General features: G+C 35.2%; 1 protein-coding gene and 1 long non-coding RNA gene across 4 annotated transcripts in view; both read right to left on the bottom strand.

Moving 5' to 3' along the window:
• Nucleotides 1–274, bottom strand: part of LOC123646041 — a 36,087-nt gene extending 35,813 nt beyond the window's left edge. For both annotated transcript variants that reach the window (XR_006737767.1, XR_006737769.1), the window contains exon 1: nt 255–274. This is a non-coding gene — a long non-coding RNA (uncharacterized LOC123646041). The remainder of the gene's footprint in view (nt 1–254) is intronic.
• A 17,336-nt stretch (nt 275–17,610) lies between these two features.
• MPDZ (multiple PDZ domain crumbs cell polarity complex component) overlaps nt 17,611–27,016 on the bottom strand; it is a 163,831-nt gene continuing 154,425 nt past the window's right edge. For both annotated transcript variants that reach the window (XM_045563965.1, XM_045563964.1), the window contains 8 exons: nt 26,884–26,970; nt 25,893–25,983; nt 24,955–24,998; nt 23,984–24,106; nt 22,576–22,680; nt 21,897–22,009; nt 20,880–21,003; nt 17,611–19,040 (listed from right to left, as the gene is read on the bottom strand). In XM_045563965.1, the coding sequence (XP_045419921.1) occupies nt 18,894–19,040; nt 20,880–21,003; nt 21,897–22,009; nt 22,576–22,680; nt 23,984–24,106; nt 24,955–24,998; nt 25,893–25,983; nt 26,884–26,970 (834 nt within the window). In that variant the 3' untranslated portion in view covers nt 17,611–18,893. The remainder of the gene's footprint in view (nt 19,041–20,879; nt 21,004–21,896; nt 22,010–22,575; nt 22,681–23,983; nt 24,107–24,954; nt 24,999–25,892; nt 25,984–26,883; nt 26,971–27,016) is intronic.

The following is a 27,016-nucleotide window of genomic DNA, read 5'->3' as shown; positions in this document are numbered from 1 at the left end:
AATTAATTGTTTGGGGGCACCACAAAGTGTGCCTATATAACACGGCACGCTTAATCAATAAATGTGTGCGTTCTGACTGCTCTACTGACCAGTCATTCCCCTGCCTCTCTCCCTCTCCTGGGATACAACAATATTGAAATTAGGCCAATTAATAACCCTACAACGTCCTTTAAAAGTTCAGGTGAAGAGCTGCACCATGTCTCTCACTTTAAATCCAAAGCTAGCTGGGTGTAGCAGTGCACCCTTGTAGTCACCTGAGGCAGGAGGATCACTTGAGGCCGGGAGTTCCAGGCTGCACATTGCACCTGTGAATAGCCGCTGCACTCCAGCCTGGGCTACATAGTGAAACCCTGACTCTAAAATAAAAGTAAAAATAAAAAACAAAAATTAATTTAAAGAAATCAAAAGCTAGAAATGATTAAATTTAGTGAGTGAGGCATATTGAAACCTGAGATAGGCCAAAAGGTAAGCCTCTTGTGCCAGTTAGCAAAGTTGTGAAAACAAAGGCAGAGTTCTTGAAGGAAGTGAAAGTGCTACTCCAGTGAACACACAAATGATTAGAAAGTGAAACAGCCTTACCTCCAACATGGAGAAAGTGGTAGCGGTCTGGATAGAAGATCAAACCAGCCACAACATTCCTTAAGCCAGAGCCCAACCTCAGCAAGGCAGCCCTAACTCTCTTCAATTCTATGAAGGCTGAGAGAGGTGAGGAAGCTATAAAAGAAAAGTTTGAAGCTAGCAGAGGTTGCTTCATGAGGCTTAAGGAAAGAAGCTGTGTCCATAACATAAAATTACAAAATGAAGCAGCAAGTGCTGATGTAGAAGCTGCAGCAAGTTATCCAGAAGATTTAGCTAAGAGAATTGAAGAAGGTGGCTATGCTAAACAAAAGATTTTCAATGTAGATGAAACAGTCTTCTGTTGGAGAGTGATACCATCTAGGACTTTCATAGCTAGAGAGGAGAAGTCAATGCCTGGGTTCAAAGCTTCAAAGGACAGTCTGACTCTCTTGTTAAGGGCTAATGCAGCTGGTGACTTGTAGTTGAAGCCACTGCTCATTTGCCATTCCAAAAATCTTGGGGTCCTTAAGGATTATGTTAAATCTACTCTGCCTGTGCTCTGTCAATGGAAAAACAAAGCCTGGATGACAGCACGTCTATTTACTCTATGATTTACTGAATATTTTAAGCCTACTGTTAAAAAAAAAAAGATTCCTTTGAAAGTATTACTAATACTACTCATTGACAATGTACCTGGTCACGCAAGATCTCTGATGGAGGTGTACAAAAAGATTAATGATGTTTTCATGCCTTCTAACACAGCATCCATTCTGAAGCCTATGTATCGAGGAGTAATTTGACTTTCAAGTCTTATTATTGAAAAAATACAATTGTGAGGCTATTATAGCTGACATAGATAGTGATTCCTCTGATGGATCTGAGCAAGGTAAATTAAAAGTCTGGAAAGGACTCATTATTTTAGATGCCATTAAGGACATTAGTGATTCATGGGAGGAGGTCAAAGTATCAACATTAATAGGAGTTTAGAAGAAGTTGGTTCCAACCCTCATGGATGACTTTGAGGAGTTCAAGACTTCAGTGGAGGAAGTAACTGTAGATGTGGTGGAAAAACAAGAGAAGTAGAAGTAGAAGTGGAGCCTGAAGAGGGGAATGAATTGTTGCAATTTCATGATAAAACTTGAATGTACGAGGAATTGCGTCTTAGATTTCAGCAAAGAAGTGGTTTCTTGAGATGGAATCTACTCCTGGTGAAGATGCTCTGAATGTTGCCAAAATAATAACCAAGGATTTAGAATAGTACATAAACTTAGTTGATAAAGCAGTGGTAGTGTTTGAGAGGATTAACCCCAATTTTGAAAGAAGTTCTACTGTGGGTAAAATGCTATCAAACTGCATCACATGCTACAGGGAAATATTTCTTGTAAGGCAAAGTCCATGGACAAGGCAAACTTCATTGTTGTTTTATTTTAAGAAATTGTCACAGCCATCCCAGCCTTCAGCAACCACCACCCTGATCAGTCAGCAGCCATCAACATCAAGGCAAGACTCTCCACCACCAAAGAGATTAGGACTTACTGAAGATTCAGATGATCATTAGCAGTTTTTTTTTATCGATGAAGTATTTTTTAAATTAAGGCATGTACATTGTTATTTTAGGCACAATGCTATCGCATAGTTAATAGGCTAATGTACACTGTAAAGATAACTTTTATATGCACTGGGAAACAAAAAATTTGTGTGAGTTGCTTTATTAAGATACTCCCTTTATTGTGGTGGCACAGAACAGAACCTACAATAGCTCCAAGGTATGCCTGAAATTGTTAGAAAATAAGTATGTGTCATGCAGCACTTTTTTGAGGAGGGTGGAGACTTTACCAAAATTAGCCAAATGCCTTAAGAGTGCTAAAATTAATTTATCTTAGAGTTAGCATAATAAACCTTTATTAATTTAGAAACTTTTAGCTCCTACCAGGCAGAGATAAGTATATCTAGCATAGTTTTTGAAATTTAGATATGCTCAATAGATGTTAATTTTTGTTGAATAAATTGAGTACCCACTCTATGCCCGGCACTGTTCTTGGGCATAGTTATTCAAAAATATAGGTTGAGGTCTAACCATGTCTAATTGAGTATTCTAAGGAAATCTCAATGTAAGGCGTCATATTTCTTAGCATTCCTTAGCATTTCTTAGTATTTCTATAGCATTCCATTCTTCAGCAAGTAAAATGAGCACTTCTGTATGTTTATGGAAAAATTTAATTCTACATGTTTCACGGCGAAAGATACCAGCTAAGTTTACTTTTTTTTATTCTGCAGAGGAAAGTTTATGCATAAAATATTGAAAACTGCAGTGACAATCACTGATAGAGCTGAAGCAGAAACTAGAAAAATGACTTTACTTTTATCAGTTACAAGTAATACAACATAACCTGTCTTTATTGAATGAAATATAAAATAAGCAGTCACAAAATCCATTTAAACTTAGGTCAAAAAAAAATTTCAACCAAGTCTTTCATTTTGCTACAAATGAAAGCTTTAGTTAGAGGACAGAAAGAAAAAGGAAACCAGGAAAAAAAAAAGTATTTAAAAAGGTCATTTTTCTCTTCTAATTTCCAGCAATGACACACAGTACTGATTATCAACAAAAAGCCAGGCTTTTAAATGTCAAGTACTTCATGTGGCTATTATTTTATGTGCCTCATCTAGAATTTTTTGTGCTGAACACAAAAACCTGGTTTTTCACTTTTATATTTTCCCACCTTAAGTTGGATTTTTCACAAATGGGGGCTTTTTTTAAGAATTGACCTAAGCATTAATGTATTTAGTGTTTGATTTTAGTTTTTGCAATAACTACATAAGCCTGTTACTATACCCTTCTTTTTGCCTGAAGCATTCACTTCAAAAAACAGCTAATTTTCATAGAAACAAAAGAATATAATCACACCCTCAAATCTGGAAAGGGGCATATCTTGCTTTCTACTTTTGTACAAGTTTCTGAGAAAACATAATGTTGCAATACTTTAGAAATGAAAAAGAGCCCCTTGTCTGAAAAGTCCTTTTAGCCATTCAGAAGGAATAGGACAGGCTGGGGACAGAGTGGGGGAGGGGGGTGAGGCTTTCTTCTGTAGAACAAAGCAGAAGTAGCATGGACTCTACTGCCCTCTAGTGGTTCGGTTCCAGAAAAAAAATCAAACTTTCGTGGAGTTCATTTATTCTCTAGTGGGTTTTTCCTTGGAGAATTAAATTTAAAGTCCTTAACCAAGTGAAAATATTACCTTGACTATCAGGAACAGCCAAATTTACTTCATCGGTCATAATTATCATCTGATCCTTTATTTATTCAGGTCCTTAAGGAAAACACACCAAACACAGAATCAGCACTATAAAGAGAGTGCTGGAAAAGATTTTTTCCCCAAATAATTTAAAAGTCGAGTTTCATAACCCTATACACATTTCTTCCAATCTCCTGCATTTCTTGTTAAATACCTAATTTCCTTTTTACATCTTGAAAACTCCTGAAGTCTGAGAAAGCTGGCCCAGTGGTGTCACTGTTGCGCTGTTCGTGCACCAACCCGCACGGGCTGTTGAAACCTAAGTGGCTGAAGCTCCCCGGGTGGGCCACATTTTTAATGTGGGTGTAAGCCTCTTTCATGTGTTACATTATTTACTGTGTCTCTAAAAATTACAGGCTAATCCTTAATTTTTTTATTACTGAATTTTCCCTCTAAGTGGGATTTGCAATTTTTTAGAAACACCAAAACATTTTAATGATGTTCACCACTGATCTAAATTTATCCATCTGTAATGTACTTCCATTTATTGAATGTGCTTAGTAGTCACTTGGACTCTAATTGACTATACAATGCATATATGCTTTTTATTTGTTTTGTTTTTATTTTATCTTTACATTTATTTTAAAAAGTACCAACCATGTGCAGGCAGTCTTGAGGGAAAGGCTAAAGAACATTGTTCCCTCCTTGAGGAAGCTCATAGCAGAACAGAAGACATGAGGTGGACAAATCAGCAAAGATGGCAAGTACATATACACATAAAGGAACGCAATATCCGAGCAAATAGCACGAAGTCATCTCTTACAAATCCTCCAAAATCTAGCAGTGTACAAAGTTCAGTTATTACTGTGGATAAGACACTCACACTAGAGTGAAGCTAGAAAATTTTAACTAATTTTCTTCCTTACTAATTTTATAATTTTCACCCTATATTTTAAAGTTCATTCTCTTTATCTCCTAGCATAAATTTGCACATTAAAATGCTAGGTAGATAATTGGTTAAGTAGAAGTGCAGCTTTTTTTTTATTATAAGTAATTTGGGGGCCAATCTAAATCAATGCAATAACAGGTAAAAAAAAAAAAAAAAAAAAAGCCACAACAGACACTATACCTGCCCACGATATATAGTCATTCTCCACTTTCCTGAGAATGTATGTTTGTTGTAATCACTCAGTGACAAGAACAACAAATAAGTCTTCCAGGGCTGCCAAGCCTAAAGCTGTCTGCAGGATCTACAAAAACACAGGCCCCGTGTTTGTGGCTTTCTAACCAACAGTAATGTTTTCAACATTTCTGATAATCATTTGGGTTAAATGCCACCTGCTATGTGATTTGTGATTTAAACTCAAAAGAATGAGAACCTAATACTATTCCTTGAACATTTCTCATACTTTTTAACTGAATTTGGTCATCTACCTGTTCTTGCAAATATCCTTTCTTCTTAAAATAACGTCTTTAGCTGCACTTGAAATAAAGGTTGAGTAGTCATGAATTAGTCAGGGCTCACTGGAGGTCTCTGGTAACAGAGGTATCACTAAGTAACTAAATATAAGTGGAGGAAAGTGGGTGTATGTGCATGTCTGTATTTGTTTTCTATTTATGGCTACTTTTTCACTCGTGCAGAACAAATGCAATCATACATGCTTTTTAAACTGCACAAAATATTAAATTATCACAGAATGGCTCTGTCTGGTAACCTGAGAGTGTAATCACTATTATATAAACATAAACATTTAATCAAGCTTGTGTAGGGAACTTGTGTCAATAGTAAACCCATTAGTAATCAAAATATCATTTTTGTTTAGTCTTATTTCTATGTATCTGTCTCAAGACTTAGTAGCTGGCATAATAATAAACTGATAGGGGAATTTGCCAGATATTGCTATGCCGGGAGCACATAAAATTTAAGTCAGCTTCAAATCACATATATGACTTAAGAATCAGTGAACTTAAATACTTGCCGAGCAAGTTGTTCATCCGCATTTTCCTCCTTGTCAAAGAAAGAGTTGAAGCTAAAAGATATTTAAGGTAGCTTTCTGCTGGAAATTTGTATATATTGATGACTATGAACTCTAATGATTTAATGTCTGAACTTTGGGAGTATAGCTCAATAAATTAATGATGATAATCAGCTATTATTCATTCACCTCCTTTACCCCAACTTCAGATGTACAAGATAAATGCTTGGGTAATTTCCTTCAATTAAGCTAACCTGGTAAAATACTATTATTATAAATTATTTAACTACTGGATTCTTGAAAAAAAAATCACTTGCAAACGCTTGTGTCAGTCATTTATTGTGAGAAAAACTGAGTTTTAGTCTCAGTTTTACCATAGATTATTGGTACCATTGAAGATAGCTCATCTATAAAATCAGGGAGTGAGATTACATTCCTTCCTAATATTTTGAATATTATTGAAAATGAGTAATTCCTAGGTCTGTTATTTAGTTAGTTCATTTGGAACGTTAGTATTCTTAACCCATAGTATATGATCAATGTTTTGATCAAATTTAACAAGATAGATAATAGGTAATTGGTATATAAAAATACACCCCCACACAAGAATTTACCAAGTAAGACCAGCCAACTTAGAAACATATTTGACTGTTTAAGGACTGGCTTGTACTCTACACCCTAACCTTCCAATATCAACTAAATTATTTTGTTGTAACTCAGTGAATATGCCAAAAGCTTGACCCAGTATTTTCCTCTCCAGCTCCATACTTCTTGCATATTGGACAATGCACAGAGGATTTCCTTTTCACCACTCAAAACTCAGTTGATTCCTCCAAAATAATAAAAATATTCTCATTTCCCTTTCTTGATTTTAACTTCTTTCCAATTTCTATGGGAAAAAAATACTGTGTCTCTTCCTTTCTGAAAAAGAAAAAAAAGCATGCATTATGATCTGGTACGTGATATATTTGTGATACTTTATGGGGTAAAAAGCTGAATAAGCCCCAGTCCTTCTGTCTTGAAGCTCAAAGTCTGTTGGGGAAGAAAATATATAGCTAAATAACTCTATCAGATCAAAGTTTGGTGTGGTAGAGGTGTGTTTCCCAAAAAATGTATTCCTTGGAACTTGAGTCTCTCTAGATATTTTTGGTCCCCAGTGAACATTTACAATATATTGCTATATTTGACATTCTGATAAGTCTGTCAAAACAAATTTCTTTAACTGTGTTTAAACCAATGTTCCAACACTTTATTTTTGGAGCATAGAAGTACTTTTTAATAAGTAATATATAACATTTGAAAAAATGCTGTGCCAAAGATAAAAATTTATGAGCACAAGAAGAAAGATAAACTCTGATTAATAATAGCTACTATTTTTTGAGTGTTCCTTATATTCTAGGTACTTTCTATGAGAAGGATTTTAACACATATTAGCTCATTAAACAGAAAACTTTGTGAGGAATAAGGGATTTGAGGTAGGCCTTAAAGGGTGAATGAAACAAGGACATGCTGAAGAAAAGGTCATTCCAGAAAAAGACAAGTTTAAATAAAAACATGGAGGACAGTATATGCCACTCATGTTTGGAAAATGATAAAAAGAATGAAGGAGCTAGAGCTTCATTGGAACAAAGATGGGGAATTAGACTGGAAAATTTGAATCCAAGTTTTAGATGCCTCTAATACTAAGCAAAATATGGGCTTATTTTTCTATACCGCAAGGAACCTAAGACAAATTTGAGCAAGGAGTAGCAATGATTGAGTGACTAGCCCAAGAGTTTTCTCAGTGGTGTATGTAGATCAAAGGAAATAGAAACCACTCATTTGGAAGTAACATTGGGATTCACAAAGAACTAGGACTTTTTCATTTCTAAAGCATTTGAACATTCTCAACAGTTTTCTCAAAAATCTCCAAAAGTGTTTTATTCATCATCTTGAAGCCTAGTTTTCCTCAAACACTAGCATCCAGCACACCCTGAGCACTAGTTTTTCTATCAGGATACAAAATTAGTAGTGTTTAATTGTTGCATTCAACTATAAACATTTAACTGATTTTGTGGATTAAATATTTCACTGTGAGAGAACCCATCTCATAAAGCATCTTATAAAGCACCAGAGAAGCATAGCCAGCGAAATGGAAGGGGACCCATCCACTCAGGAGAGACGGGGACTCCTCTGCGAGCTGGGCAGTGGACAAGCACAAGTTGTCACGGCAAGCTGCCCTCCCAATCCAGACAAACAGAAAAAGCAGGGGGATGCCAAGATAAATTAGAGGAGCATTTCATTCAAAGTGTGGGTAGTGGACAACAATGACAAATGCAGGGCAGGCCACACTGGAAAATGTAAAAGCACATTAGTATCTGGGCACTAGGTGACAGTTGGTGTTTTGGATATGTAAGGTAGGAAAAATATCTTCTACATTCCCACCTGGGTCTCTGTAACAAAAGAAAGATTGACAAGAAAAAAGCATACAAATTTATTTAACATAAGTTCTGTGTGACACAGGAGCCTTCATAAGGACATGATAATCTGAAGAAATGGCTAAACCTGAGTGTTTTTATACAGACTAGCTCTGTCAGATGGTGGGTTATCATACCTTTATGAAAATTAGCCATAGATTTCAACTTTACCGTATAAACAGCACATGTATGAGGGATTTGGAAAGGGCCCATAGACAACAAAAGTAATTGAAAAGCTGATGAATAATCTATGAGTAGAAAAGGCTTAATCATCAGGAGTTCCATATCCAGCTATGGAAGAAGGAAGACTAGGGTATGGGGAAAATACACCTCTTGGAATTCTCCAGTTACGTAACTCCCATAGACTTTGGTTTCTTCCTTTGTCAAGAAGGGGTTGCAAACATCAATTCTAGATGAAATTAGAGAAATTTTGAGAATGAGCTATGGCCTGCCAGCCTTTCTAGTAAAGCAAAGGGTGAGAACTCTGAGAGTTTCCTGACTCTTCCTTCAGGTTGCTCCCTTCCTCCTTACATTTTCCTCAGGCGAAATGGGCTGTCTGCTCATCTTACCTGAGGTCCATCCCTCTTGAGGAAATGCCATCCCTGCCACTTCCTACTTGTTTTTATCCAAGGCTACACACTTACACCCTTTCATTTCCAGTAACTTTGCTCTTACCTAGTTCTCTCCGAGAGGCAAGGAATCATTCTACAGCCCTGAACAAGAGTGAAGATAATCACACAGCACATTGGAATCACAAAGGAACTGCTATAATGAGGGTGTGAACAAAATACTGTGAATACAAATACCTTTACCTTTATACAGGGAGAAGTTGGGGGAAGGGGGGGAGGTAAGGGAAGATACCACCAAGGATACCTTTTTTGCTACTGAACTTCTAATAAATCATCTGTTTCTAGAAAACATTCACTGTCTAAAGTGATCCTGCAGGATACAGGTAAAAAAAAAAAAAAAAAAACTTCTCAGACCTAAGAGCACTCTGGTTATCAACTCAGAAATAAAATTCACCGTCACCGTCCTGTGAGTTCTTTTTGTGTTGTACTTTATTTCGATTATACCTCAAGCCAAATCTACATTAGAGAAACACTTGTGAGATTGAGCCAATTTACTTAATAACTTAATCCAGAAAACTAATTTCATCTGGAATACCTAGGTTTTTGGCTTGACTTCACTTCTCCCTCTCATGCCATCTGTTATGATGTTTCCCAAGGGACTTTGGATGTTTCATAAAGGACAGAGGAAATACTCTTCTTGCATGATAGGGAACAGTACCACTGGATTAGACTGTGCTGATTGTCATTAATATTACCTAAGGTAAAAGTCAAGGAGATAAGCAAGTCCTAGGTGCTAATTTCTTATGAAGATTTATTATTTGTCCAATAGATGCTGCACCCAGTTTGGAAAAGGGGTTTGATCAAATAAGATATACACCACATATTTTCTTTTTTATAATAAAGACTATATTGATTCAGAAGTAATCCTAATTGATTGAGAAGGATTCAGGTTCTAGAAAGGTTAAAATCACACTGGCAGCATTACTTAGATCCCACATCTTGATAATGTCTACAGAAAAAAGCAGCAGTTGCTTTCTGACCTTCATACACTAGAGACCTCATACATTTTTTTCCCACTTACTCAGTGTCTGAAAAAATATCCATAACTTACCACCATTCTCTTATTCACATTTTCCCAAACTCAATAGTTATAAAAAATGTTTGGAAAGAAGTAAAAGAGACAGAACATGCAAAGTAGCACTGGACCCCATTTGCACTATTTTTGGTTGCCTTTTCCTGATTTGTCCAAGTCTGTCCCAAAATGATTCTATCATTTGTTTATAGTCATCAATTCACTTTGTTTAGCAAACATTTATGAAGCTGAGTAATCGTATGCAATATGTAAGATTTTATACATTTTGTCTTTCATCCAAAAATTAGAATTATAAAATTGACCCTGCCCTTTCGTTTTCTACAGACTCTGAGCAAGCCCACATTTAACTTTCAAACTGAATGCCAGAAATCTTATCAGAATAGACTTGAAGCTAATAATTTTCCCCATTCCTCTCAACTAACTTCTTTCTTCTTCTTCAGTCCCTCCCTTATTTCCTTCCTTCCCTTCTTCCCTCACCCTTCCTTCTCATTTCTGAGCAAAACTCTTGTGTTAATATTGTCTCCAGTATAGTAACAGTTCATAATGTGGACAAAACAATATACTGCAACAATGTTATAAAATGTGTGTATCCAAGATACAAAGATGATAAAAACGATGGGAAGTTTATGCTGGGGTGGGTGAAGGCTTGTTCTTTAATGGATCTATTGTGGCTTCCAAAAAAATTATATACTACACCTCATACTTTTGGGAAATTGTAGGATATATGTTATTCATTAATATTGTATCAGTAGAAAGGTTTCATTTCTAGGGCTATATAACAGGGAAATGACAGAATACATGTTTAGACAATATCTTGGTCAATCTGATAACTTTTAATCAAGATAGCTATAAATATGTGGCTGAGCTAATCTATAATAACAATGACCAATGCTTTATAGTGCTTTAAAAACTTTCACATCCTTTATGTGTTTTACTTTCAAAACCCTGGGGGGAAGATATTATCCCCATGAAGAAACAGGTTTAGAGAAACTAAATATCTGATGTGTACCCTAATTCCATTTTCCCCCTGCAAGTTTGGAACATTTTCCACAATTCCATTCAAAATTTTTAGCAACTTAAGTTTCTTATCACTCCAGTATTCAGAATCTCCATATATGAAGTTATACTAACTTTTTTCTAGGAAATTTTCTTTTTCATTTGAAACTTGAAGAATAGGTAACTATATCACATACAAAAAAGAAAAAAGAAAAAGGTCCATGGCTCATAAAAGAGAACTTAGCAAAGATTTTCACACTTCACAACTTCCCATCACAACTTGGACATGAACACATCTATCCATAAATGATCACTTTCACACAGGGGGCTACACACATATATTCTTTTGGATCTCAATTCTTTAATGTTTAAAAGTATTTCTTGGCTCTTTGCTATCTTCCCAATATTTGAAATGTTTGATTTCTTTTATAAATATCCATAAAACATTTTACTAGCAAGTGGGGAATGAAACTGGCTCATAAACTTACCTCATCCAACGTGCAAACCTAGAAACAAGGCTTATGTGTATGAGTTGTCTGCTTTCCAGTTCAGAGAGGCACCACCCAAAGAAAAGCGTGCTACGATATCCCAAATAGAAGCTTCAATTCTCCCAAGTCTGACCTAAATTTTAAACAGTATGAACTTAGAGAGCCAGGTCTTCGTAGACCATGAGGCTTATTTTATGGTCAAATGTGATCATCACTTGGCAGAAAACCTTTTTAGAAAAACATTTCCTTTTCTTGACTGTTTAAAATAAAATAATTTTAAAAGTTAACCACTAGAAACACAAAATTCCACCTCACATTTCCTCAGTGTATTTAGTATCAACCACTGAAGAAATAATACGGAAGAAAAGAAGCATTTGTGAATCAGATCTCACCAACTTCCTTCTAGAAGGTGGTTTGGATTACCAAGCTAATCTCTTCTCTTTCCCTACTTTTAAAGAGAGATTGTCTCTAAAATAGGGATAGAATTTGAATCTACTTATCCTAATTAATTTAATACATAGGACTGCGGAGGAAGGATTATGTGAGTGATGGATATTGTGCAATTTCCCATTTACTTTTAAAGCTAGATATCTGGCTTATTATGCAAGCACTGGGGCTTTGACTGATGATAAAACCTCTTATTAGGTTTAAATAACTCCCATCCAAATTATCTCTTATTTACAATTTTAAGGAGTGGCACATTCACTTCATCAAGACCTTGTAATTCTCAATTCTCCTGGAATCATTTTTGTTTTAGCTTCCCTTTATAGCAGAAATTACGATGAAATCTCTAGAATGAGAAAACAGGAAGGCATTTTATATGTTTATTTTCAGATATAAATTAATAGAAGTGATAGAACATCCTACTGTAGATGACCCCTCCTCAATTCCAGTAGAAAGACTATCACAGCTCTGAAGTTGCACTGACTTTTGTAATATTAACAATGTTTCTACCATGTATTAGGTGCTACCATGTGCAGACACTTCATGTCATTTGATATTAATAGTGCTGTGAGAAAGATGTTATTATTCCCATTTTACAGACAAAAGAGGCAAAGGCTCCGAGAAGTCAGCTGCCTTCTAGGCAGGAGCCACACCAGGTTAGGAACTCAGGGCCTTGAGATCCAGAGGCCCAAGACCTTCACCCTACATTTCAGAGAAATCTATTAATAGAATTCCTTCCATGTTATATGTTTATCAGCTATGATTTGCATTAAATGCAAGAGTAAGGCAGGCACAGTGGGGGATGAGACACTGATAATTTTATTACATGAATACCTGTAATGTACAGAAAGGAAAAGCTTTAATAACAATCAACTGCTGAACAGAAGGAATAATAATCAAGTACCTATAAATAAATGTGGATGAATGGGGTAGAAATAATTCCCATAGTATCAGTTATCCAAATCTTTTTATTTAAAGATTAAATAAATTAAATAGTAAAAGATGAAGAAATTATCTGTTCCTTAGTCTAAAAACCACTTGTTCTCGCCAATGAGCCAGAATCCTTTATTATAAACACCTGACACCAGATCATCTATTTTGATGAAAACTGTGTCTGAAAAGAAGTCATATTTTACTTGTCCTTCATTTTTAAAACGTAGGTAACAAATATTTATCTGATTATAAGAAAAATAGGTATATATAACAAATAATATTAAAAAGATTTTAAAAATGACTTTGAAGCTAAAGTGTAAAAGTTGCTGGTTGTGCTTTTAATAGGTACCAATTGCAACAAAATGAAGTTCAAGGGAATTCACGTTCCTTAAATGAGATCATAGTTTCACAAAGCTCAGTCACATTTCTGAAATATCTTTAGCAAAACATATTATCTGTTACAATTATAGCAAAATAGTTTCTAGAGAAGCTACTTCTTCAAAAATTGAACAAGTTTATAAATATCTGAGCAACGATTAACCAATCCAATTTATACCTAGAGGAGTCAAATCAATTTTTTTTAGGATAACACTCCTAAATTATTCTTTCTAACTCATGTGCAGTAAGTAAAAATGTAAAACATTTAAGTACTTCCTTGCGGGTTTGAGAATAATCTTTTTCTAAAGGGATTGACAGACATTTATTCTAATAGTCACAGAAAGGATAAAGCTGACTGTAAAAATAATTTTTTAAAAATCGTTTGATTTTTAAATAATATTTGATTATCCCATTTAACTTATAGAATTACATTTTTCCCCTTAAAAAATAAGTATGTTAGGCTTTGTTTTTTGCTTATTGTCTTGCTTTACTCAAACTTTTCTGGAGCCAGTGAATGAACATATTTTATACTCTGTTGAGATTTTTATCAGTACACTTAAAGGCAGCAGGGTGCATAATTAGGTATGCCTGCCATCTGTATGGCCCTCCAGGTGCAAAAGGCATTAGCTTTACTTAATATTACCACAGCATTAATTTTACTCCATTAATTTATGTCATCTGTCCTTTATTTCAAACTTAGATTGCCAAACTAAAGCCCTGGACATCATGGCCCAATTCTGATTTTAGTGAAAGCCTTATACTATAAACAAAATCTTAAGCAACCTCCCTAGCTAAGAATACTCTTAAGAACAGGCTAGCTTTCACGTCTTAAAAAAAAAAAGAAGTCCTATAAACAAAACCTTCCTGATTTTGGTATAATAGAGTTTTTTTCTAAAGAGGGAACATATCACAATATCATCATTTTTGGTGGCACTGACAAGGCACTAACAAGTATTAAATCACACAATGAGAATGGTATGAAAATACCTTTCAGTTCCTTTAAGTCCAGGAAAGAGTCTCCATTGATTTGCTGACACCATTCTAACATTTGTAATTCTCCCTTTCTAACAAAGAGAGCAAGCCTCTAATTTAGACCCTTGATAGACAACAGTATCTTGGTAGAATTTATGAGCTTTTGCTCATGGTATTTTGTATTTATGACAAATGATACTGGTTCCCATTTAAAGTCAGGAGATACAGTTTCTTTTAATTACATTTAAGTTTAAAAAATTAGTCTATTATAAAGAAAAATATTTAATAATAAATAGTACAGCATATGAAGATATGGGAGGCATCATGAAGGTTGTATGTCAAACAACTGATATTTTGGAAAGTTTGGTATAAATTGATTTGCATCCAACTTCAGAATAAGTACACAATTACACAAAAATGAAAATTGAAGGCTAAAGAAAGCACTGAATTTATATAACTCTGTCTTACAGGATAACGTTAAGTGCAACTACTACTACCATTTCTTAATAGCTTACTCTATCCGTGGTATTGACACTTTACACATACTTACCTCATTTAATTTTCCAAAACAAGGTAAATCTTAAGTTTTACTGAATGGAATAAAGTACCTTTAGGTTAATGTAGGTTAGGGGAGTGGAACCTTGAATGCCAAATATTTCAAGGTAGGCTCAGGTGAAAAAAATCATAATTTCTAGTGCATCAATAAGAAAATAAATAAGAAGAAAAAGTATGTTTTCCAAGGATAACTGTGTTTGTTTCTGAAAATATGCATGTAAGGAGAAGGTGGGTAGGAAAAGAAAGGATCGCATTCACACAACTTCCTCAAAAAATGTCCAGGTTAAGTGAACAAGTTGAAGCTTCCTCCTAGAAGCTGCCTAAGGCAGTCTTTTGATGGTACCATACTTTTGGAAACTTCAAGAAACATTTTCAGTGACACAATTCTGAGATCATTTCCATAGATTTGTCTCTGGCTTGACAGAATACCTCTCAAGGGCCTACTATTGAACTTTCAGTACTTGACTAACAATTCTTATCCTTAGATAAATAATTTTTTTTCTAATTCACACAGAAATAAAAAATACAGAATAATTGTTTTTTGAGGAAAAAGAAGCTGCAATGTCAAGCATACAAGAATCACATCAAGAATATTTGCTTTCCCTGGTTTTCATACTCTTTTATTTAGAAATTCTCTTGATGGCAACAATTTTTTTCCCCTTGAAGTAATGGAGGCCAATCTTGCCTTACAAATAACTTTTAAACATTAATTCCTAGCAGACAAAGTTGAGGAACATCTTTGTATAAATCAAATGCATTCCAGAATATCTGCCTCTGACGGTGAAACAACATACCAGGGCTGCTGAAAGCAAGTGATGATAGTTTTGACATACCCGCACCTAGACATAAAACAAAAAAAGGCCTATTTACTCTCGTCTCCCTGAAGACATCCTTTCAACTTCTCCATTCACTCTGAGATCTGAAGAGGACACTAAATCACTGCATGACATTCTCAGGTAATAAACTAACTGATCAAATCTAAGGCGGCTTAGTGCAGCGGATCTCAGAGCAGAGCCGAGCTCCTTTTGCTTCTTCATATCTGCCAAAATCTGCTTTATCAAGATTCACAAAATGAACAACCAAAAACTCACCTCTCCTCCTTTTTCTTGTCTTCTTATCTTTCATGAATTTTAATCTTTTTATGCTTCCAACTCCATCACTGTCCTAATGGATGGATTCCACCGACTTGCTACACCTCAGTCCTACTCCTGCTGCTATGTGTCAGTCAGTGCTGAAATGAAATACTGTTATTATTATCATTCTTCTGGAGTGGCGATGAAGAACACTAGAAATCTGTGGTATTCTCCAGTTTGATTTAATCGAACAGGTAATTATTTATAGAACCTATTATGGGCAATCCACTGTCTTGGGTAGTACATGGCATTAACACTATAATATTCAAGTCTTTATTTAAACTCTGCTCAAGCATTTTCTTCCTTCACCACAGAAAACTCTTACACTTCCACAAAAGAATAAGATAGGAAGCATAAGCCTTTGTTATTTATCTCCAGTGCTGATGAATCTATATTTTTTCGTCTGAAACTTTACCTTCCTTCCTCCTTTCCCCCTTTCCTGTGCTTTGACTTTGTTACTTAATGGCAATTCATAGAATCTCTCCTATTAGCCAGGCACAATGACAGTAGCTCAGGATATAAAAACATTTAAGATACTGTATTAGTTTTCCAGGGCTTCTGTCACAAAGTCCCACAAACTACATGGCTTAAGACAAAAATTTATTCTCTCACGGTTCTGGAGGCCAGAAGTCTGGAATCCAGGTGTCAGCAAAGCCAACCTCCCTAGGAAGGCTCTAGGGAGGCTTCCTTTCCTCTCCAGCTTCTGGGGCACCAGGGATTCCTTAGCTTGTTTCTTTGCCTCCGTCTTCATGTGGCCTTCTTCCCCTATGTCTGTGTCTTCACACGGCCTTATAAGGAAACCAGTCATAGGACAGAGCACACCCTAATTCAGTATGACCTTAACTAATTACATCTGCAAAGACTATTTCCAAGGGTCACATTCTGAGGTTCCAGGTGGACGTGACTTCTAGGGGGACATCATTTAAGCTAGTGTGGATACTTACTGAGCTACACTTATTGGGAGTACGTCTACATATTACTCAAACTTTAATTCAGCTGGTTGACTTTCCCCCATATAGTCTGGTAGGGAGTGTCCTCCATAAAAATTCTTGCTTGTTCAAACTCACAAAAGAGGTCAGTTCACTTCTAGCAGCCTACCATGAAATAATCCTGGCATACCTTCATGACGGAGATCCATTAAGTGATGGCTAAGAAGCTAAATGTATCTCACTAGGATAGTAAAATAAATTTTGTTACATCAACCATTTCAATTTACAGTGGCTGGTTTAGGAGGATATCTCCCAAATTGTGGCAATATGTAGTTATGTCTATTTATTTTGTATAACTAAGGATCACAAAATTCTTATATTTTAGAGCTAACTAGGAACTTAGGGATAAAATAACCTATCACTTTATACATGAGATGAACTAGAGGGATGTGCTAATTTGGTGCAAAACTAGTAGAACAAAGTTTCCCCAATTCCTTGCTCAGTGTTCAAATCAGACTTTTCATGTTTAATAAATTTTCATTGTAATTTTTCCACCTGAATACACTTTAGCTCTTGACTACCCCAAAGAACAACTTGTAATATTGCTGCATTAATAGCATCCCAGAAAAACATACAAAGGCAGGATACTTCTCTTCCTACAATGTCATCTTCCTCAGATCCATGAGAAGTCTATGAATCTTTAGTATTAGAAAAAATTGTGGAGGTAAAAAGTATTGAGCTTTTCATAATCATGTTGTCCAAAGTTCCTCTAATTGTAACTGTTGACACCATATGTGGAGTTAGACATTATAAAAACCAATTTTAAGTTGTAAATCTTAAACAATATAAGAGAGCTTTCCCCCAGTAAAAAGAACAAAAAAAAAATACGCCTGCTTCTTTATTCGTGCACCACTGAGACTTCTTATTTATTCACTTTAATTCCGCATTTACACAAAAATGCTGTAATAAAATATCTGTACACTACTTCTGTTACAAATATAGATAATATTTAAAGTGACTTTATATATTCTAATGTAGGAGTTTCACGCTCTAAAATGGGAATGAACACATGATAATTCCTCACCAGTTGTCTCAATAAACAGCTCCATCTGTTTCCCTTAGTCTTAAACTATTGTATTATAAGATGTTAATATAAGGCAATGAAATGAAGTTATGTTAATCCCCTTAATTTTTCTATCAATTTACTAGTGGCATACAACCAAAATAATTACTAACACATTGCTTTTTTCTGTCAGTAAGATTAATACTAACTTAAAACCAATTGCACAGCACACTAACACAGTTTTTGTGTTGCATCAGTTGTTAAAACCAGCACTAAAAGATTCTGGGATGCTTCTCTGTTCCTCCAAGGTTAGCACAGTTGCTTTCTAGAAACACCACAATCAACATGGGATAGCATCACCATTTCTTTTATAGCAACATGAAAATATTTTATAACAAGTCAAAAAATGAAAGGGAACATTGAGATGTGCACTACACTGAGTATGACTTCTTTACGAACTTTGGGGACACTGCTTCTTATGTTTCCTATTTACTCAAACATAGAAGCCAATTTTAGCAGGAAAAAATATATATGCATATTAGAGATGCGGAGATGTAATTTTTTATAATACTGTATTCAAAATTTTAAAATACTGAGAATATTTTTTAAGATTTTTAATAGAAAAAAATTCCTTTTTCTTTTTGAATTTGCGGTGGAGACAGGAGTTAGATTGCCAAATTTAGGCATTTTTATAAAACTGTGAGATTTTCTTCTTTATCTTATATTTTCATTTCTCACCCTAATTTACTGAAGATATTTCTCTTTGATTAGTTTTAGAATTATTCTTCTTTTTACTAACCAGCTTAGCACATAATGATTTTTGCCCGTGTCACTACAAAACGTTAGATATCTTCACAAAGAGAAACCAGATTTACCTAAGCAAATATACCTTCTCTTTGAGTTTGGGCTCACAAAATGCAAGGGGAAAGGAAAAATGACATTAGGTTGTAAGAAAATCATTTTCACGTGAGAAAAACAAACTTAAATGTTATTTTCACTCTATAGTTTTGAAGACTACCAATGAACACAGCACAAGAAAGGTTATCCACAGGTCTAGTTCTATTCACTTTACAGCAGTAAGTGAGAGAAGGGTTGAGCTGGCTCAATTCTGGCTGATTCAGGAGAGAACCATCAAAGTGACAGTGCCTTTTGTCCGCTTAAGGATGGCAACAGCTTCTTCATGGGTCACCCCTTCTAGACTCTGCCCGTTGACAGCAATGATCTGATCGCCCCTTTTTAGACGCCCATCTTCTGAGGCTGCTCCCTGCAATTATAAAGTAGGCTTGTTTACTGCTCAAAAAATGCTGCCTCAAAGCTACATAACAGAAAAAGATCTAAACAAGAATGTAAATTGCTCTGCACGCACACACACATTGCTCCTGGTGCTCCACGGGTGCTCTGCAGCCATTAAGCAATGATGAACACACACAAAGGAGGCCTTTCTCCTAAATGGTTTTAGCACTGAGATTCCAATTTGAGAGAGAATTCAGCAGTCAATAGATTAGTTGGATGGTTTTTTGGCTGTTCAGCACAGCAGTTGGTGGGAACTCAAATTAATAAAGAGTATTTGGGAATTTGCCTAGTAGGATTGATTTAATAGAATCCAGGATTTTCTATCCTACTGTAAAGAAGCCCTACAGAAAGAAGACAAAGGATTAGGTAGGAACAAAAGCAGTTTTACAGGACAAGGACAAGAGGACTACAAAACTCAAAGGTTTGTAGAAGCATAAAGCCCACCTCAGGAGGAGGAGGAGGGCAAGATAAAGCACAAGTCCTGAATCTAAAACCCATTGCTAATTCTAACACTTTCTGTGGTTTTGAAAAGGTTGTTCACACTGTCTTGATTCTAACTTCCCAAGGGTAGATGGATTCTTCATATTCGTACTGGGCACTAAATGATTGAGATTAAAGACAGACATTGCTGTTCGAAAAAGAATCCCATCTTAAGGCATGCTTATAGAAGACAATTATGTAATTAAATATAAAATTAAAGATATGGAAAAGTTAATGAGGAATCCATAATGATGAAATTCTTAAAATATGTTCTAACTAGCATGCCTTAAATAAATTGTTCCCAGGATGAGGAAAAGGACTGTATGACTCTTCTATTCACTGGAAAATGCTGTTTATATTTTTGGACATACCAATAGCTTAAAAAAATCTCATAAATTAAGCCTATAACTAGTTGTAGGTACAGCACTTTAAATTGGTTAAAAAATTTTTTTCCAAAATACAATGAAATGTCTATAAATTAAAGGGTCATTGCACTAATCTAAAGCCCCTATATCAAACCTTTAAACAGATTTGATGTAAGTTTTATTCCTTTACACTACAAAATTTTGAGTTTCTGGATTTTCTTTTCTAGGAAATTTTATCCAATTTTATAGCTCCTGAAAAAATGTCTTAACAACATATTAATAATTACATAGGTTTAAATTATTTTAATAGCTTTACAAATATTACAATATCTTTATTTTTATTCTAAATATTCTTAAGATAGAACAGGTTACTATATGATTACAACTATATTCAAATGGCTTTTTTTAAATCAAATCCTTTGATTGCAAATAGCTGATTTATTATAGATGACAGGGCTGCTGGATACTCTTCAAATTTTTTAGTAGTTACTTTTCTATTTTATCCATGAAATTAAACGTGTAAAATAAATACTTATTAATTTGCATGTGTATTTTATGTACTTTTCTGTATATATTTTACATTTCACAACAACAACAAAAAACAAACAGAAATGCCAGTGTTCCATAGCATACATATATAACATGTCCAAGTTTCAAAAGACATTTGCAACTTGTTTTCAAAGGAAAAAAAATAGGCTTTTGTAACCAAAGTTCATTAATATTTTTATGTATATTGTCATGAGTTTCCATGGAGTTTCAATTTGAGCCTATTTTTGTTTAAACATTACTATGCCTCAAATTGTACAAAAATATTTAATGACCTGTTCCTGTAGGGAGTTTTGAAAGAAAATGATCAACTGTTAACCATTTGGCATTACCTCAGGCCATAAACTAATAAGCCAGATGCTGACCACTATTAATAAATGTTTAGGGGGGGAGAGGGTGGTTAAAATTTGCAAGCTTACCTTTGCAAACACTGTTTTAACATAAATGGGTAAGTCTCCATGAGGGCTGCCATATCCTCCTACTATACTGAAGCCTAAGCCATCTGGTCCTCGGTCTAGCGTAATAGACTTACATTGAGGAGGTCTATAGTAAAGGGAAGAAAAAAAGAAGTCATGGGTTTTTACAAAATATTAATATATATATCTATGAATGTGTAAGATATGGATTATCTGACATGCACCTAGAGTTAGCATAATTACCTACATTACTTACAGTGAGTATATTATGGGTATTTTTGGGATGCTTAAATTGTCAGTGCATGCTGTGCTCCGTATTTTAAATTTACATAATCTAATGAAATCCTACTTAACACCCTAATTCTATTACTCATTTACAGTTCCCTTAGACTAACATATTCATGGCATGCTCTCATTGCACGGAGAAGCTCATTCTTTTTCCAGTTTATTTAAAGTGAGAGGGCTAAGGTTCAGGGACTATAATGGAGTAAGTCGTAGACATCAGTACTCCCAAGCTCAGAGAGAAAAATCGATTACAAGCAATGTAAAAGTTGCATCAAATTATTTAAAAATTCTAACGTGCCTCTTCTCCTGTCTCTATTTTTCAATGTTATTGTATTCAAGTGTTGTTACCTAATGCTGTTAATTTTTTTCAGTCTAAAGGATAATCTGTTAAATGAATTGCTGGAAATTTTAAAAGGATAGATTTGACTAGCTCCATCAAGACTAAAATGTCCCCCCAAAAATGTCAGAGCTGAAAATGTAGGAAGAGTAGTGTAGTGGCATGCATATCTATCTATGTATATAGATATCTATCTCTTGTTTTATCTTTAATTAGCTAGATCCATGTCATAATTATTTAACAGTTTACAAGCACTTGATTTTTGCATTTCAGACCTCATATCTCCTATTATTTCACCTCTTTGTGTTTTCTAGGAACGTGGGACAAAGAATGCAACTGTCAGGAAGGTTTGACTCGTAGGTGACAAATGACATACCAACTATAATATATGAGCTCACCCTAAATCATCCTGAAATATACTGCTTGGTGTCAGCCCAGCGAAAGGAAGACTGGAACTGGCAGGCTCCTGCTGACGACCTGTGACCACACTCACATCTCCTCCAGCAACCACCTGCACCGAGCAGAAGAATGAAGAGAAAAAACACATGTTCATGTGGCTAGGGAGACACCAGTAATTTTTCTTCAAAAAGAACATTTGGATTAAAATGTGCATTTTACTGTCCATTTAATCATTTCTGTTAACATAAAATACAACCTAAAAGAAAGAAATTTTAGAAGGTCCAGAGGCCTCTTAAATGGTCCTGACAGTAAAAATATTCTAATTCAATTCTACAAAGTTCTTTGATGCTTTTGAAAACATGGTCTCATATATAATCATTTTTAAAAAATCTTTAGAATATAAGACACTCATTCATATGAATTAAAATTCTAATAATTAATAATTTACTGCTAAGGCCCTATATTTTCCCCCTTAGATATAACGTATGAAACAATAAATGCATCAGGATAAAACGTTACAGAATGTGTTTCATATGTACTTTCTTGGAGCTCATAATTTAATCATTTATGTTCAAGAGAAATATTAAAATATTAGCAGAAGATTTAATCACTTTTACTGCTTTAACGTTGAAGCGCATGAGTCCTCATTCTGAATAGTGCTTGGGATAGAAATCTTACCTGCATTTCAATGGAGCCAGATGCATTTTTCAGTAGGTTAACTGCTTGAGTGTGGGTCATCCCCTCAGTGGATGTGCCACAGATAGTGACAATCCTATCTCCAACCTGCAAGGGAGAGAAAGAAATAGCCATCTGCTAAAGCAATCACAGAAACTGGGACTTTGAGATCTGAGCAATCGTTTCATTCTCTACCTTCCACATCACATATATACTGCTACCAGCCCCTGAAATATAACTAAGGAGACCATCAATTCCAAAAGTTCCAAGAAGCAGCAACCTCAAAATGAAGCAGCACATAGCAGTTGAGTTCTACAGTCTCTAGGACAGGGGGAAGGGAGAAGGGGAAAGTCACTCTTCCCTTTTCTTCATTTCTCCTGGGTAAGATACAACTTCCTATTAAACAAATAAAATATCACTATCATTTGGAAACTAGAATTCCTTTGGACATTATTGATATAATCATCATATGTGACTCTAAGTCAGAAGTTGAAAAAGTAAGGCCCACAGGCCAAATTTGGCCCACTGTCTGTTTTGGTTAATAGAGTTTGGTTGGAAGACAGCCATGCTTATTTGGCTGCTTTCACAGGGCAGAGTTGAGTAGCTGCAACAGACTCATATGTCCCATGAAGCCTAAAATATTCCCTACCTGTTTTTACAGAAAAGTTTGCTGACCCCTGTGCTATATGTGCAATCAGTTTTTAAGTGTCAGCCATAAATTTAGATATCAGAGGCAGCTGAATCATTCTAAATTTGCAGACTATTTAAACTAAGATGTGGTTATGTTCTGAGATGCTGTTTGTGGCATGAGGGCATAGTGATTTTACGTTAGAGAGACTGAGTTGCTTTCATGGAATATTCACATGATTTTACAGCTGGACAGATAGCATAAATTCCATCATAGTGCTCTACGTTTGGATAATCCTTCAACTTTGAAATGAGTTTGGTATAGTTTTACATTATAAGTCATGTTTATATTAAACTTCTGAAAAATATATAATCCAATGCAAATAAATAATACTTTTCACTTTAATAAAGTTAGATCAGCCTTTAAACCAATAAAATATATAAGGAAAAAGTTTCACTTCATACTGGTGTTCTGAAAATACTTTGTTCTCTTTTAACTTGTTTCACAGTGTTTCAAACACGTAAAAAGAAATATATTAAGAAATAACTATATATCTTCCATTTCCATTTAACTGCAAATTTGTATTCAACACCATCATTTTATCCTTTTTTTTAATATTCTTTATCTTTTATTCAAAGCAATCCCTGCTGTGGCTGGATTAGCTGATTTAAAAGCAGATACAGACATTAAAACTGCCTTGAAACAGGTGTCCAAATTCAAAGGGTTTATAAGAAAACTTTTGCTACACTTGCTGGGACTACTAAGGCTGTTAGTAAAACTTACTCGGAGTTTTTGAGTCTGAGCTGCAACTCCATTTGGGTGCATCATTGCAATAAATATTGGAACGTCCCCAAGTGGGCTGCCCACTCCTCCAGCAATGCTGATTCCCAACGAGTCGGTGAGCCCCTGCCATGGAACAGATATAAATTTTGGTCAAAGTGATATTTTTAATTGATCTTTTGTTTATTCTTTAGCACAATGTTCTATAGCCAACTCTGATCTTCTAGGTATGAGGGTGGAAAACTGCATTACTTTATTTGACACAGGTCCTTAGTGTGGCTTAGGAAAATAAGCATCTATTCAGGAAGTAAAAGAAATCAAGACATGCTAAATGGAAATCATGTTGTGGGACTGATGAAAAGCAGGGAAACTCATGAAGAGCAGAGACCACAATTTTTGGAATCAGACAGACCTGTGTTCAAAGCCAGGAAGTCACAGTTACTAATACTGGGACCTAGAATAAGTCTGCTCCTCTCAATAAATCACTAGATCCTCATTTACAGAATGGAGATAACAGTGCCTCTCACAGAGAGCTGCAGTGAATATTAAATGGCATGCTGATGACATGACATGTCTGTGAGAGTGCTCAGCACACAGGGAAGGCTCAATAAATCACAACTGCTGTTATTCCCTCTCTAGTGCGTGGCTGCCAGGAGAATCTGCTTCACAAGAACTATGAAGTGAATGTGGAAGGGAAGGGCTTACTTATCAGTATGAGAAATGAGAGGCATGGTACCATTTTGTGTGGGGTCAGGTTGACGCACTCTCGTCAATATAGAATATGCAAACAATGATTTTTCAAACGAAGTACCATGGTCAGGAAATTCAGCAAAGATTGCATTGTATTATTTCCACTATATACGATATACATTTTTTTTCAGATGGGTAACAGTAAAGCAGTTAACAGGAAAATACATACAAAGATGCTTCTAAAGACACCGGAGTTTATGTTGTTTTCTTTCCCCCCAAGTTACCTTTTTTATTTCAACTGTTCTTAATCCTTGTATTTCAGATGCCACTATAAAGGCAAAAAAGATAAAATACTGTTATTACAGCACCTTTTATATTCACTAAAATTTTAGTCAATACATGGTAGTTGGATGGGACTAAATGGGATCTAAACAGGATATCCTCATTGTTTTGTTTCTGTTTTTTTTTTTTTTTTTGAAAGGAGGTACTCATATCATGCTCAAAGTTGCTAGTACACATGATTAGATCTGTCTCACATAGGAACTCTATTTCTCCAGCTGGAAAAATGCACATACCATCCCATTTTTTTCCTTCTCAGTTTAAGCACTGATTACATAACTGTAAAATTCACTTTGCATGAGTCAAGGGAAGAATGTGCTTTGGATAGAAAGACACATGTGCATGGCTAAGAAGAATAAAGTCATGCATGCATAAAAAAAATTCATGGACTTAAGTGCCTAAATTTCTAGAATATTAGTCACATTGCAAACAGAGACTGCCATATGGTTAGTTTCTTCAATTTGAACAAGTCTCAACCAGTGCATCAAGCCAAAAAATCCTCTGCACCATGATTTCATATAATTAAAACACAGGAGGATCTTATCAATTTTCTCAAATTTTTACAATCTTCATGGAAAAAGAAGGTTTCACTTAATGATATCTTCTGATTTATTAGTGTTACATTAAACAGAGAAAGGTATGAAATCAAATACACCAATTTGCTTAGTAGGAAAAAAATTACAGGATCCTGATTATAATGCTTGGTATAGGCACAGCTTCATGTAGTTCAGATTTTTTGCCAATACATATTTTTGCACCACTATTAGGATATTGGATGATGTGGGTAGGAGGAGAGCTCAGAGGTGAACAAGAAAAAAAAATCAGTGTTGACAGCCAAAATTCACACCAGTAAATCATGCTTAAAATATTGAACCAATCTTACGTGCATTTTTCTTTGAGCTACTTTCCAGTGACTCAGATGTACTGGATCCAGAAAGTGGAAAAGTGAAAGATGACAGGCTGCCTTCACTCACCTACAAATAACACAACAATTATTTCAGACAGTTTCGGAAGGAATAATATTCCCTAGATACCACTTATTTCAGAATTCAACTGTTTTAGTGCATCTAGAGATAAATATCTGTTAAGCAACAGTGGTATTTGATAATTTGAAGGACAATTTAAACATAGTTTTTACTTATTTTTTTAAGAAAGAATTTGCCTAGTGATATGAATAAATTGAAGCTAAAAGGGTAGATGAAAGTGATTCCAACTTACCTAAAATTTTAGTGGATTTTCATAATCTCATTGGAGTTAATCCTCTCTAAATTTAAACAACTGATGTTGAAGGAAGACTAAGACTTTTTAAATAACCTGCAGAATTAGGATCAATCAATAGGAAACTAATGGTGGTAATTAAGGAAGTTAGTAAGGGGTCTTTAAGGGTAGATTGATGAAAATGGGCTTCTGTCATCAGAAGACAAGACTGAGGAGAGGGACTTGCCAAGAAATTTTAACTATTTAACATCATATTTTCATACATGGTGCTGAGCACCTACAGTTCACCTATATGAGATTTTTCATTTGAATATTGATTGACGTTTGTTATAAAATACTTAAAAATATGTTATCTTGGTAGGCTTTACATATAGAAAGTAGTTAACTTTAGTAATCATGAAAAAAGAATTATATCATAAAAGAAGAATGCTTGAAATCAAGTTCCTTAGAATGACTTACAAACTATTCAAGAGCTACACCTGGCTTAACTGCCCACTCTCATTTCTTGCTCTTCCCTGGTTCAAACCTCAGTCACTGTACCACGCTGCCAGAGGGCCAGATCTCGTATGTGACCCCGGACAGACCCACAGTCAGTGCTATCTGTGAGTCCTCTTGACATACAGATTATATCACCCTGATGTTCCCCAGCTACCCACCTGGCTGCTTTGAGAAGGCCTCCTCTCTGAATGGAACGGACCGGCTTTGATTCTTCCGACTTCCAAGGTTACTGTGCCTAGAGAACACTGGGGGAGTGGTTGTTTTATGGAAATGTTTAAATAAAATGCTACA

This window comes from Lemur catta, chromosome 10, assembly GCF_020740605.2.
Source record: "Lemur catta isolate mLemCat1 chromosome 10, mLemCat1.pri, whole genome shotgun sequence".
Taxonomy (NCBI): Eukaryota; Metazoa; Chordata; class Mammalia; order Primates; family Lemuridae; genus Lemur; species Lemur catta.
This window is presented reverse-complemented; position numbering and strand designations above follow the sequence as displayed.